Raw genomic sequence first — 14,493 nt, forward strand, 5'->3', positions numbered from 1 at the left:
TTACATCAGCTGATCAACTAGCAGGTAGAAAAACATAGTTTTCTGGGTGTGTTTAACTTGTTGTATTGAGCCTATCAAATAAAAATTGTTCATTCCACTGCATGACTTCATGTGTCTCTATAAAGTTGAAAACTTAATGAATCCATGCAGATGTTGTCATGGCGTTTTCCTTCAAAATTTCTTAATTTTCTATATTGATAAATCAGCATTTTATACCTTTATCAGTGCAAAAGTGGAATTAGTACTGCAAATATAGTTCTAAAGTTGCCATATTAAACTTGAAAATAAAGACCAGGCCTCCTCTGAAGTGGTAATAGAATGATTACTATTCTATCTTGTTACTACTGGATTACTACTCTGCTACTATTCTGAATGAATAGTAGATAGTCATGATTTGCTTTTTTCCCTAGCTCCTGCTTAATCATCTAGGGTACACATAATTTATCATGTAAATTTATCATGTAAATTTATCATGTAACAAAGGAAGAATCTCAATAAATGTCAGGGAAGAAAGTCATCTTCTCTTTTAATCAAGGTTAATAAATATGCTTTGGATCAGTTATTTCCTGGAAAGAATACAGTAATCAAAATTCAGAGAGATTAAAGGTTTTTATTAATTAATACAAGTAACCACTGCCTCACACTGAGTCCTTATCTAAAAATTGCATACAACCATTAAATAATCACTTAGGTAGTAGTTTTTCTTCTATAGATTCCATACTAACATCTTTTTATAGAAAAGTATAGTGGAGGAAAACTCACACTCCTAGATGCTTATTGCAATGAAATCACATCACTGTATATTGAGAAACACAAGCATTTTTGCCTTTTCAATATTACAGAGATATTTTGAGGAGAGTTACTAAGTGCTTCTAATTAGAGTAAGAATTCCACCTCAGTTTAAGATTTGATAAGCTTAATGTAACTGATCATGGCAAGAATGAGCATGATTAACAGTTTATTCCGTTTAAAAAAGAAGTAACATATTAAAAAAATAAAAATAAACAGTGAGACTAATTAGAAAAAAAAAAATTTTTAAAAAGAAGCAACAACTTGCCTTGACATCTCGCTAGATGATACATTATCAGTGGGGAAAAACCTGGTTTTGCATCACCAAAAAGTGGCTGAGGATACAGAGAAATTTTTACTATTTTTATTGCTTCCAGATATATATACATATATCTTACTTAGACATCAGTATAGAAATTAATAAACTCTGTCCTACTTTATTTTTTTTAACGTTTTTATTTATTTTTGAGACAAAGAGAAACAGCATGAGCAGAGGAAGGGCAGAGAGAGAGGGAGACGCAGAATCCAAAGCAGGTTCCAGGCTCTGAGCTGTCAGTACAGAGGCTGACACAAGGCTCGAACTCACAGACTATGAGATCATGACCTGAGCTGAAGTCAGACGCCTAATCAACTGAGCCACCCCAGTGCCCCAACTCTGTCCTACTTTAATGCAACCTTATGCAAGAGTTAAAAGGGAGAAAAGTATAAATGGATGATCTATATGTTTCCATCTCTTTCTTCGACATCGGCTTTTCTTTCTTCTTCCCTACACCCCTCTTCTCCCTCATACTGAGCTTACATCAGTTAACCACTTAATATTTACCTATGTATTTTGAAAACTCAACATATTACCAAATAGTTCATTTCTCAAAATGGAAAAAAAATTCTCCGCTATGTAGAGATCTAAATTTCTGAGGTATTTCTCCTTTTTCTTTTTTCAGAACTGTTTTCTATTCTAAGTTGTGTTAAGTTAACATTTGGCACTTTTTATTTTATAATCTGGCACTTAATGGTATTGGGCACTTAATTTATCTCAACAAGATGAAACCTTCAAACAAAACATAAACCACAGGACTTAGAACATTGCTTAAACTTAGCATTTGTCACACATCTAATCTTTATTTTAGCAATATTGAATCATAATAGACAAAGTAATATGAGAAAGGTACTCTAGAAAAGAGAATGTTTATTCATTTCCTTTCTTTTTATTCCAAAGGAATCTCTCCTATTGGCCAAGTTATTGTGACATGATTAATGGTACAGGTAAGGGCATTTGTTTTGTGGTAATAATCACCATGAACCCACCTCCCTCTCTCCCACAAATTCCACCATTGTACTTACAATGTTCTGAGTGTTAAGGTTATGTGTTTACCTATCTTTATATCCCAAGGACATAATTGAGAGTGTCTATTGTTACACAGGCTTAGTAAATGTCTGCCTAATGTGATGGGATTTCTGAAGATTAATCCTTGAGGATTAGCCTTTACTGCATTACTAGGGAAACATTTGATTAGTAAAACCTTGACTACATGAACTATCTTCATGGCAACAGAAGTAAAAGAGTAAAAAGAAAAACTTAGAAAAGTAGTTAATATTCACATGTTTTATAAATACTGTACAGAAAATGATTTAAAATTGAAACATTTTAAAAATGAAGATAATTACAAAAGGTAAAATCTACTTTCAAGTGAGATTTCAAGCAGAAGTAGAAACTGTGAAGTTGCAAGACCGAGCCCTGTATTTCCGAATAAGGTGATCAGAATGAAAGAAAAAGAAAAACAAAAACTTAACAGGTTTCATGCCCACTAACCATGAAAAATGTGTGCAAAAATGAATATTCTGAACTAGAAGTGGGGAGAAAAGTAGAAGGAACTTAGATTTGCAGCATGGTTAGATTTGGCTTCTTCTTCTCCATGAAGAAAAGCAAAATACATGTAGACCTATTAGTTTAAGAACTAAGGTTTTAAAAAGCAAATGGGGATCAATACCATGAGGTAATTAAAACCTGAGATAAGGTGAGCTCTCAGCAATGCAGAAGCAAAGACAGAGAAGCATGATGTTTACAAAGTTGGTGAGGCAGTACCCTGTAGGAAAACAATATATTAAAGATGAAGAAAGTTAAATACAAAGTTATGTAAAGGGTGGGGAATAAAAACAAAACACAGGGTATTTACTTTCCCAAAGGTATTGTTGAGCTTTACATGCCTATTTAATTTTGTTACCACTGTCTTCTAGAAAACAACAGCAAAAACACAGTTGAGTTTGCTTTGTAGCAAGTTTCAAGAAATCCCTAAACAAAGCATTTCTGCAAATAAATTGTCAAGTGTCCTAACACTACTAACTCCAACAATTACATAAGTGTAGTATTTCAGATTTTAAATACAGAGAAACAGATTGTACTGCTCCTTAATAGTAATGGATTCTTCATGGTAATGAAAAGAAAAAAAAAAAAAAAAAAAAAAGCTATTAAGCAATTCTGTCCAAAGCTAAAAAGTTTTAAAAGGGAAGGTAAAGGATTCATTAATCACAAAAATATAAGTACATGAGCATCAGGCATAAAGTTAAAAGTATCTAAGAGGAAAAAAGAAGGAAAACAAATGAGGATCAGAGGGAGATTGGCCAGAGCAGAGGACTCCGACGTGATCACTGGGAGAGAGATTCTTGGTTGATGGCCTCAGGGAAAAGCAACCAACAAAACTGAAAAAGTCACAGTATAGAAGTGTCCCCTCTACCTTCAGTGAGTAAGAGACAGAACATGAAAATATTGATACACATCTGAGTGTTTAAAAAAAAAAAAAGTCTGCAATCTTGTACTTATTTCCATGGTACTTGTTAGAAATAATTATGGCATAATCTTCAATGATATTTCAGATAATGATTCTTACAGCTTTTTAATGTATTCTTTTCCTTCAATGGTTAAAGTGTTGGAAAGGCAGTTAGAGATGATGTCCATTGAGTCACCTATCTGGGGAGTTTAAACTAAACTCTAATATCCAATGCTCCCAATACCACAATCAAATTCATGTGATATTCTATTTCATTGATCACAAGAGTATGAGTGAAATGTAATAAGATCACAAGGTTGAAGCGTAATTGAAGGATGGGCACTGTTTACAACAAACACATTCAGTTCTGTGGCTCATTTTAGTGATACTTATTTGAGAAGCTAATAGAGGAGTTACCGAGTTATTTCCTTTTTTTTTTTTAATTTTTTTTTCAACGTTTTTATTCATTTTTGGGACAGAGAGAGACAGAGCATGAACGGGGGAGGGGCAGAGAGAGAGGGAGACACAGAATCGGAAACAGGCTCCAGGCTCTGAGCCATCAGCCCAGAGCCTGACGCGGGGCTCGAACTCACCGACCGCGAGATCGTGACCTGGCTGAAGTCGGACGCCTAACCGACTGCGCCACCCAGGCGCCCCCCGAGTTATTTCTTCATATATCCAGTGTGTTCCATGGATCATAACCATAGTATAAATTCAATAAACACAACAAAGTCCTTTTTGTAAGGTGATGGATACATTTCAAAGTAGTTAGAGGAAATTCTAGTTAGTGAGAGAATTTTAATAAATTTTTAAAATATTACTCAACCATTAGGACAGACGAATGAATCCCTATAAAATGTAAGAACAACATAACTCTTAACTGAAGTCCTAAGTGAATTTCATAGAAATAAAAGTGCCACTCTCCTGAAAGGGTGGGGAGATTTAAAAAACAAACACAATCACAATTTTAACAACATGTGATTTTGCTATTACTTTTGTAAATATTTATTTTTAAGGTGTGGGAAAATTTAGCATTAAATTAAATACCAATGAATATATATATAGTGTACAGACTTACTGAATATGGTAGCTGCTAGCCCTGTGTTGCTATTAAGGAATTGAAATGTGCTGTAAATATAAAATACACATGGGATTTTGCTAATTTTTAGATCGATTACATGTTGAAATGATGGCATTTGAGATACATTGGGTTAAAAAAATATGTACCTGTTTTGTTTTGTTTTTTTCCTAAAAGCAATTGGCTACTAAAGAATTTAAAATGTACATCTACAGTTTGCATTATATTTCTATTGACCATACTGGAATAGAGATTTCTAGATTTTTCTAGGATACACATTACATCTAATCCCTTGCCACTGGCTTGATTTTTGAACAGACGCAGCCTCATTTCCACCTTTTGTTGAGAAGACGCGAGTGTTACGTTTCTTTTCTTCTGACATTTGCAGGTAAGACCAAGACGCCTAATGTATTTCTGTAACTTAGAATTTTTTTTTTCCTCAAATGACAAAGCACAGACCAAGAAGCTTATACTTAATAATTATGTTTTCTGAGAAGACTAAAATACACATAGGGAAATTTTTCTTGATTTATTCAGGATAAATACAATATGGAATTGATAATGTGCTTATTAACTTTTCTAAAAATTGAGGGCTACAGGAGGATATTTTACATAATGCAAATTATTTTATTCTCATTTTTAAGCGTGAACTTTTTTTTAAAAAAAACTAAACTAGTAGTATATTCAATAGCAATTATGTCTAGAAGCTCATCCCCATCTTTCTAATGTTGTCCAGAGAAGATGATGCCTTTGTCACAGAACTATGTTAATGTCACATTAACAACCTCTTTTAAAAATGGTGGAACCCAGTAGATACCACATAAGCATTGCAGCCCACGCCAGTTCACTCTTAGCCCTTTTCCTAAAGATCATATGTTTATGGGCAAACATTTAAAATATCTCAGTATTTTCCTTATCTGTAAAATTGAAGAGAGCAGTGTTTCTTCATATAGGGTTATGTGGGGATTAGAAGAAATAGGTATAGAGCCCCACACATTGCCTAGGTGTTGGTGAGTACTAAGTAAACGATGGAGGCACTCAGTAAATAATGAGATGTATATCAAGAGACTCACATGCAAGTACCTCAGTGAGTATGTGGCCTTTCTCTCCAGGATTAAGTTTTGAAAGAAAGAAATTTTAATTGTATTTCATGTAACCTGGGCACAAATAAAGGATTTGAGGGAAGTCATATAAATATTTAATCTACAGAGGAAATTAACTATGAGAAACGTCTTCAGTGTAAATAATCCATGGTGATACATAAGCAAAAATTGCTCTTGGAAGCTTTTGAGAACAAAGAATAGTTCATGCTCAGGTATTGTGTCCTGGTATGCCCTAAAATTTCACAAGAAAGTTTTTTTCATGTGAATTAAATGAGGATTTAAAATTCTAACAAGAGTATCCAATCTTTCTTTTAATTTTTTTTAAAGTTTATCTATTTTTGAGAGACTGAGAGAGATAGAGCACGAGCAGGGGAGGGACAAAGGGAGAGAGAGAGAGAGGGAGACACAGAATATGAAGCAGACTCCAGGGTTGGAGCTGTCAGCACAGAACCTGATGCGGGGCTCAAACCCACGAACTGCGAGATCATGATCTGAGCCACAGTCAATTGCTTAACTGACTGAGCCAACCAGGCGCCCCAAGTATCTAATCTTTCTTATTTAAAGCAAGAATATAATCTAAAATTAAGAAGAAAAAAAATCTCTAAAATGTAGTTTAGGTTCCTGGAATAAAGCTCTTTTTTCTCTGTGTTTAGGTCAATCTATGCTGTGTTTGGAGCTGAAATTAACCTGAAAGGAATCCCTGTCTATAGATTTGTTCTTCCATCCATGGCCTTTGCATCTCCACTTCAAAATCCAGATAACCATTGTTTCTGCACAGAAACCGTTATCTCCAATAATTGTACATCATACGGTGTATTAGACATTGGCAGATGCAAAGAAGGTAAGTGTTCTCAGTGTCATAGTCCATGATATAATTTGAAGCCTTGATGATGAGTGAGCATCATCAGGGAAATACAAATCAAAACCATGAGATACCACTTCACACTCATCAGAATGACTAAATTAGCAACACAGGAAACAGATGTAGGTGAGGATGCAGAGAAAGGGAAACCCTCTTACACTGTTGGTGGGAACACAAACTGGTGCAGCCACTCTGGAAAACAGTCTGGAGGTTCCTCAAGAAGTTAAAAATAGGGGCGCCTTGGGGCGCCTGGGTGGCGCAGTCGGTTAAGCGTCCGACTTCAGCCAGGTCACGATCTCGCGGTCGGTGAGTTCGAGCCCCGCGTCAGGCTCTGGGCTGATGGCTCGGAGCCTGGAGCCTGTTTCCGAGTCTGTGTCTCCCTCTCTCTCTGCCCCTCCCCCGTTCATGCTCTGTCTCTCTCTGTCCCAAAAATAAATAAACGTTGAAAAAAAATTTTTTTTAAAAATAGGGGCGCCTTGGGTGACTCAGTTGGTTAAGCATCCAACTTCGACTCAGATTATGATCTCATGGTTCGTGAGTTTTGAGCCCCGCATCGGGCTCTGTGCTGACAGCCCAGAGCCTGGAGCCTGCTTCGAATTCTGTCTCCCCCCTCTCTCTGCCCCTCCCCTGCTCATGTATGCTCTCCTCTCTCACTCACTCTCTCTCTCTCTATCAAAAATAAACATTTAAAAACTTTTTAAAAAAAAAAGTTAAAAATAGAACTACCCCATTGCCCAGCAATTGCACTACTAGGTATTTACCCAAAGGATACAAAAATACAAATTTGAAGGGGTACATGCACCCCAGTGTGTATAGCATCATTATCAACAATAGTCAAACTATGCAAAGAGCCCGAATATCCATCAACTGATGAATGGATAAAGATATATCATATACCACAACTTCTTTATCCATTCATCATTAGATGGACATTTACACACACACATATATGCATACATGCACACACATATATACAATGGAATATTAGAAAGAGTAAAATCTTGCCATTTGCAGTGCTATGGATGGAGCTAGAGGGTATTGTGCAGAGCAAAATAAGTTCATCAGGGAAAGACAAATACCATATCATTCCACTCATATGTGGAAACAAAACACATGAACATATGGGAAGGGACAAGAAATACCATATCATTCCACTCATATGTGGAAACAAAACATATGAACATATGGGAAGGGACAAGAAAAGAAAGGGAGGCAAACCAAAAAGACTCTTATGTACAGAGAATAAACTGAGGGTTGCTGGAGCGGAAGTGGATGGCAGATGGGTTAAATAGGTGATGGGTATTAAGGAGGGCACTTTGATGAGCACTGGATGTTAAATGTAAGTGATGAATCACTAAATTCTACTCCTGAAACCAGTTTTACACTATATGTTAAATAACTAGAATTTTAATAAACACTGAAAAAAATACATAAAATAAAATGCAACCTTGAGGCACCTGGGTGGCTCAGTCAGTTAAGCACCTGACTCTTGATTTCGGCTAAGGTCATGATCTTGAGGTTTGTGAGATCGATCTCCTCGTGGGGCTATGTGCTGACAAAGTCTGCTTGGGATTCTCTATCTCCCTCTCTCTCTGTGCCCCTTCACCACTTGCTTGTGCACACTCTCTCTCAAAATAAATAAATAAACATTTTTAAAAAATGCAACTTTTACCCAAGATCCTTTTCAACCAAAATTTAAAATTAAAGTGAGAAAGCAAGAAGACAGTTAAGGAAGTGCGTAATAGAATAATTTTGCTTTGATTTTTGTTTTGTTTTTGAGGTCCCAGTTGTGTTCCAGTGTTGTGAAACTTAGTTATTATTAGGTAAAACCATACCGATATTTCCCTTCTACTTTGGACAATGTCTATTTAGGTCCTTATCCCATTTTTTATTTAATTTTATTAGGTCCTTAGCCCATTTTTTGTTATCTGGTGGTTTTTTTTTTTTTTTTGAGTTCTATGAATTCATTATATGTTTTTTATATCAACTACTTACTGAATATGTGGCTTGTATCCATTCCACAGTTACACTTTTCATTTTGTTGGTTTCCTGGGCTCCTTTCAAATAGATGGCAAAATAAGAATAATTCCTAGAGTACTTTGAACATCCCAACTTGTCCATATGCCATATTTCTAGATTTTTCTTCCCTAGAAATTGGTAAATAAAAATATGATTTCAATATGTCTCTGAAAGAATTGACTTAAAAACAAAACTTGGAATCTTATTTAGCTCACCTCCTTCATATTGGAGTCAATGTGAAGGCAAAAAAGAAGACCTCTTAAATTAATTCTCAGTTCACAGACTTATTACTGCCTGAAACAAGAACATGATTGAAATTTTATGCTCAGCAGCTCATCTTTACATATTGAAAATTGACATCTAAGGAAGAACAGCAGACATTAACTTACTGTTTAATAGGATGATGCATAAATTTTTATTTTCTTTTTGTACAATAGTGATCAGGTAATATAATTCTCCCCCACCCTCACTCCCCAATCATTGTTCAAGCCTAGTTATGCATTCTTTGATTTTAAAATTTTTATATTTGGGCTGCCTGAGTGACCCAACTGGTTAAGCATCCGACTTAATTTCAGGTCATGATCTCGCAGTTGCTGAGCTTCAGCCCTGTGTCGGGCCCTGTGCTGACAGCTCAGAGCCGGGAGCCTGCTTCGGATTCTGGGTCTTCCCCTCTCTCTCTTTCAAAAATGAATGAACATTAAAAAAAAGTTTAAGTTTTATTTTTAAGGAAATATTTTTTGAGTGGTATGTGAAATGAGAAAAATTATTTATCTCCAATATCTCTTAAAATGTTTTCAGGAAAACCTGTGTATATTTCACTTCCTCATTTTCTACATGCAAGTCCTGATATTGCAGAACCCATTGAAGGCTTAAATCCAAATGAAGACGAACATAGCACATACTTAGATGTTGAACCTGTAAGCAAACATATTATTGATCTGATTTGTTTCATTAAATTGAAAAAAAAATAAATTCTCTCCTTGTTAATTGCAGTTACTGAATCACAGTCTTGATATATTACTATTATTTCAGTCAAAATGACATTGATTTCTTTCTATTGTTGCTTATGAAATGTCAAGGTAATTAAATTTCAGTTTCTCAGCATATGGAAATTTATATGCCTATCTAATGGTTCATAGGTCAGGAATACCAATGATGGGAATGATTCTAATTGGCTTAAAACAATTTGAGATGTATAAAATAATCATCAAACAGTAATTTATAACTGTAAATACTGCTTATATGAAGAGATACTGTGTATTATGAGGAATTAAAAGATATTTTATGGGTATTATGTGAATTCAGGGCAAGATCTATTTCACTTAGGGTCAAGAAAAATCAATAAAAATTCCTGTAACTCAACAGTTTAAAGTTTTAAATGATTTTGATATTTTCCTCTTCAAAAGTCAAATGAAATGTCAAAATTTTAATAGTCATGTGTCACTTTAAATAATGATACAACTAGTATAATTACACTGAGGATACATGGATTTTTACTGAATATATATCTGGCCTTATGTAGTTTAAGAATCTAATTAAATGAGCTCTGTGTTTCCATATTGTTGATTACCAAAACCATGTTAGGTAACTATCACGAATCTAACTAAAACCTTGACATTTGGTTGGGCAAAGAAATTGTGTATGCAAATACCTGCATATACACATGTACTTATAGATAGCTATTTGGTTAAATATCACATATCTAACTAAAGACCTGACATTTTGTTGCACAAAGTCATTATGTGTGCACATACCCGCATACATATATATGCCTGCATATACACATGTAATTATAGATATGTAATAATTTAATATGTCCAATTAATTTCACAAGTTTCAAGTAGTAGTGTCATATTAAATTTTACATAATAATAAAAGTAAGTTTGGATATTACAACTTTTTGTTTAAAGTTGGTAATTAGTTTGTTCTCTTTTTAGATAACTGGATTCACTTTACGATTTGCAAAACGGCTGCAAATCAACATATTGGTCAAACCAGCAAAGAAAATTGAGTAAGTCTCTTAAGTGAGGTTATCACTGCATGATTTTTGTAGTATTTTCTTTTCATAGACTAACTCACATTCTTATAAGAAGTGGAAAGAATATAAAATTTCAACTTCTTTTGCTTAATGTCATTAAATAATTATTAAATGCTTATGATAATTTTTTAAATTTACAATTATGCCTAGTGTTTATAGAAATGATATTTACACATATTTTGATATGTTTTAATTTAAGTATTTGGTGGTATCTCTCATTTTGCTAGCTGTCCAGATACTTCTATGACCATAGTTTCCAGAATTCATATTTTACCTTCCTGGGTAGAATTTGTTGAAAGAGAAAATCTGTGCTTAGAAAAAGTTAATCTAATTATATATCTGTATTAAACAGATTTGTAAGCATGGAAAATGTCTGAGGAACAGCTATATTAACATTCAAATGACTTGTTACAGGGAACAGAAATCAAGGAACTTAACCAAGTTGCAAAAGCAACTAATTTCTGAACATATATTTACACTAGTACCTACTGAAATTTCTGTTGTGTATGTGTAATATATTAGTATATATTTTCATAATTACTTTTAATGTATATTACAGGGCATTAAAGGGTCTTAAGCGGAACTACGTTGTGCCTATTCTTTGGCTTAATGAGGTTAGTATTTTTATCTCTCAGTCATTAAAAACAGTAAACTTCATTGGTGTTTCAAAATTAAATATATATGTATAGTTTTTGAAGTTGTATATGTTTTCATTGCCCATATAGATGAATATATATATATATGAATATATATATATATATATGAATATATATATGAATATATATATGAATATATATATGAATATATATATATATTTGAGAAAACCCAATCACATAGTTGTATCAGTTTTCAGTATTTTTCTTTTAGAAAATCAAAGCAATTTCTATCATTTTACATTATTTTCAAAATGCATCTTTAGGCACTTTTTCTTGGCATAGTGCTTATTTTAAGAAAGAGTCATACATACATGTAACTCCAAATAACTCAAGACTCAGTGAATATTATACTGGTAATAAAAGTCAACCAAACTTATAAAGGCCAGGTTAGAATAGGTGTATGCAGTCTATCTTATTCCCTGATGACATAATTTTAGTGTAAACCGTGATATCAATTAGCCCCAGAATTGGGGAATGCAGTACATAAAACTTCAGAGCGATTGAAACTATTGAAACTTTGCCACTTCCCTTGGTTAAAGGGAGCATCTTTTGGAAAGGATGTTAGTAAGGTCATTCTGAAGATCAGTGAAGCCTAGCATGTTCAATAGTGCTATATAACATGTGCAAAGTGGGGGAAGGATTATATTTCACTAAGTATTCTACCTTGGCATTTATTGCCGCCTTTGACATGCAAAGTGAATTCTCCTAGTTTATCTTGAAGATACAGATGACTAACACCTATGCAAGTATTTGGAGGAAAGAGTGATATGTAAGTGGAAGGTTTTAAGTATTTTGCTTTGCTCATCTATTCAAATCATGTTAATCATTAACTTTATTACAGACTGGTACCATTGGTGATGAGAAGGCAGAAATGTTTAGAAAAAGAGTGACTGGAAAAATCAACCTTCTTGGCCTGGTAGAAATTATCTTACTCAGTGTTGGCGTGGTGATGTTTGTTGCTTTTATGATTTCATACTGTGCGTGCAGATCAAAAAAAGTAAAATAAGTAAGTATACACCAAAAATTATTTATTACCTGTATTCATTTTACCAAAGAGGGGTTATAAAATTAGCCTACAAACATTTTTAGATTTGTCTACCCAACTACCATTTTCAATATATCCTCCAAGTTTTGAGATATCTAATGTAAATTAAAACACAAAGACTGAATGAGTAAGGCCTATGAGCATCAAGCAGATTACTACATTGCATCTTAAGTTCTGGGAGGAATGGAATAAAAAAATGAAATTATCACCTTTGAAAGTACGAATATAGCTTTAGTGCAAAATCCTGACTTTTAATTTTTTTAAATTTTTTTAATGTTTATTTTTGGGAGAGAAAGTGTGAGCAGGCAAGGGGCAGAGGGAGAGAGAAGACAGAGGATCCAAAGCAGACTCTTTGCTGACAGCAGAGAGCCCCATGCAGGGCTCGAACCCCAAACCTGTGAGATCATGATCTAAGTCAGAGGCTTAACTGACTGAGTCACCCAGGTGCCCCAGTGACATTTTGTTTCTTGATTATTTCTAGCTAATTATAGCAAAAAGTCACAAGTAATTAATACATTATTGTCTAGGGCAGGTTATGGGAGATCGAAATTATTTTTTTTTAATATGTATTTATTTAGAGAGAGCCTGAGCATGAGTGGGGGAGAGGCAGAGAGAGAATCTCTGTGTTGACAGCACAGAGCCAGATGTGTGGCTTCATCTCACCAACTGTGAGTTGATGACCTGAGCCTAAATCAAGAGTTGGAGGCTTAACCAACTGAGCCACCCAGGCACCCCGAGATTAAAATCCGTAAGGGATTTTCCCACTGCTTTCTGATTAATAACATTTCTTCTATTTTCCAGGCAGTAAATGAGTTTCGACCTTTACGTACCAGCTACATCAGGACCATTGTTACTATTGACCTACAAAATGAAGATTAAATATGCTTTATTTTTATGAAACACACCTTCTAGTTGAAGAAATGGTGGCATTATTTTTGCACTAAGCAGCAGATTTCTAACTGATTTTAAGATATTAAAAATTTATACTTTGAACACAAAACCGGAGCCTTTTAAAATTCTTCATGTGCACAAATTAATTTCAGTTTCTACGGACCTGGCTCAAGCATGAACCAATTGTTTTTATTTGGTACTGATTCACCAACTGGTTCCCTGGTGGCAAATTCAGCACAGTGCACATTCTCAACAAGTGTTGGACCCTGAACGCTTGTCTTCTTTATCAAGGGAAAACATCAGCGTCCCTATTCGTTGCAATAGACTGACGCCAGGACTGTCAGTACATCACATTTCATGAGCACCACTAATTGTGAAAGACATTTAAGAATGGAAAGTAAATGATTGGCCTTGGGAGCCATTCATTATATATTACTTGTTTCTTTCTCTGTGGAATCCTTTGTACAGCAACAGCAGGCATTGTAACCATTTTCTTACTTTATAGCAAATGGGCTTATATTTTATCACTAATTATGCAAATGGACATTATTTTTAGCACATTTTGGCTCTTCATGTTTAAGAACTTTGTCATCTTCCACATCCTGAAGCTCTTCTAGCAATATGGGGAGACTGTGATCTTTCTGCTCAGTTACATGCAACTTATGCTTGGCAACTTCAGAATCCTGTGCTAGCATTAAGAGATGTAAATGACAATAAAGGAATTATCATACGAAAGATTATCAAGGATTGAATTGTGTTAATAGTTATTTGTTGTAATAGTTCTTATTTCCCTTGTCACCTCGGAAAGACTGGTCTCAAACATTAAAATATGTTCTTCCTTAAATTCCTGTGTTTTTCATGGTTCTTGTGACACAAAGCATTTACCCTAATTTAATATTCCATCTGAATCTCTATTTCCTTCTGGCATATGCTTTCTGAATTCAATCATGACAACTTTCTCCTAGGCTAAATTTTTAAGCGAAAAACAAACAAACAAACAAAAGATATTTTGTTTCATCCTCTGCAGAAGCAGGACTTGAGCTCTGAACTGAAGGATTTTTCCTTTCTATGAGGAGACATACTGGTAAGTAATCCTGCTTTCTTCAGCAAGGGTTCACTTATTGGAGAGAACTAGTCCTCCTAAAAAGTTCCTCACAGAAAGGGAATATGCACAACATTGTCTTGTGTTTTATACACAGTGGTTTATAGGACAAAGTAGTAGTAACTGGTTTGGATATGAACATTGA

The 14,493-nt window shown here is 34.5% G+C and overlaps 1 protein-coding gene across 5 annotated transcripts in view; it reads left to right on the plus strand.

The window, feature by feature from the left end:
• CD36 (CD36 molecule) overlaps positions 1–14,090 on the plus strand; it is a 77,309-nt gene extending 63,219 nt beyond the window's left edge. For all 5 annotated transcript variants that reach the window (XM_045494616.1, XM_045494614.1, XM_045494615.1 and 2 more), the window contains 8 exons: positions 2,006–2,052; positions 4,951–5,020; positions 6,389–6,576; positions 9,415–9,533; positions 10,554–10,627; positions 11,214–11,268; positions 12,152–12,316; positions 13,157–14,090. In XM_045494616.1, the coding sequence (XP_045350572.1) occupies positions 2,006–2,052; positions 4,951–5,020; positions 6,389–6,576; positions 9,415–9,533; positions 10,554–10,627; positions 11,214–11,268; positions 12,152–12,316 (718 nt within the window). In that variant the 3' untranslated portion in view covers positions 13,157–14,090. The remainder of the gene's footprint in view (positions 1–2,005; positions 2,053–4,950; positions 5,021–6,388; positions 6,577–9,414; positions 9,534–10,553; positions 10,628–11,213; positions 11,269–12,151; positions 12,317–13,156) is intronic.
• The last annotated feature ends 403 nt before the right edge of the window (positions 14,091–14,493 follow it).

Source organism: Leopardus geoffroyi, chromosome A2 (assembly GCF_018350155.1).
Source record: "Leopardus geoffroyi isolate Oge1 chromosome A2, O.geoffroyi_Oge1_pat1.0, whole genome shotgun sequence".
NCBI lineage: Eukaryota > Metazoa > Chordata > Mammalia > Carnivora > Felidae > Leopardus > Leopardus geoffroyi.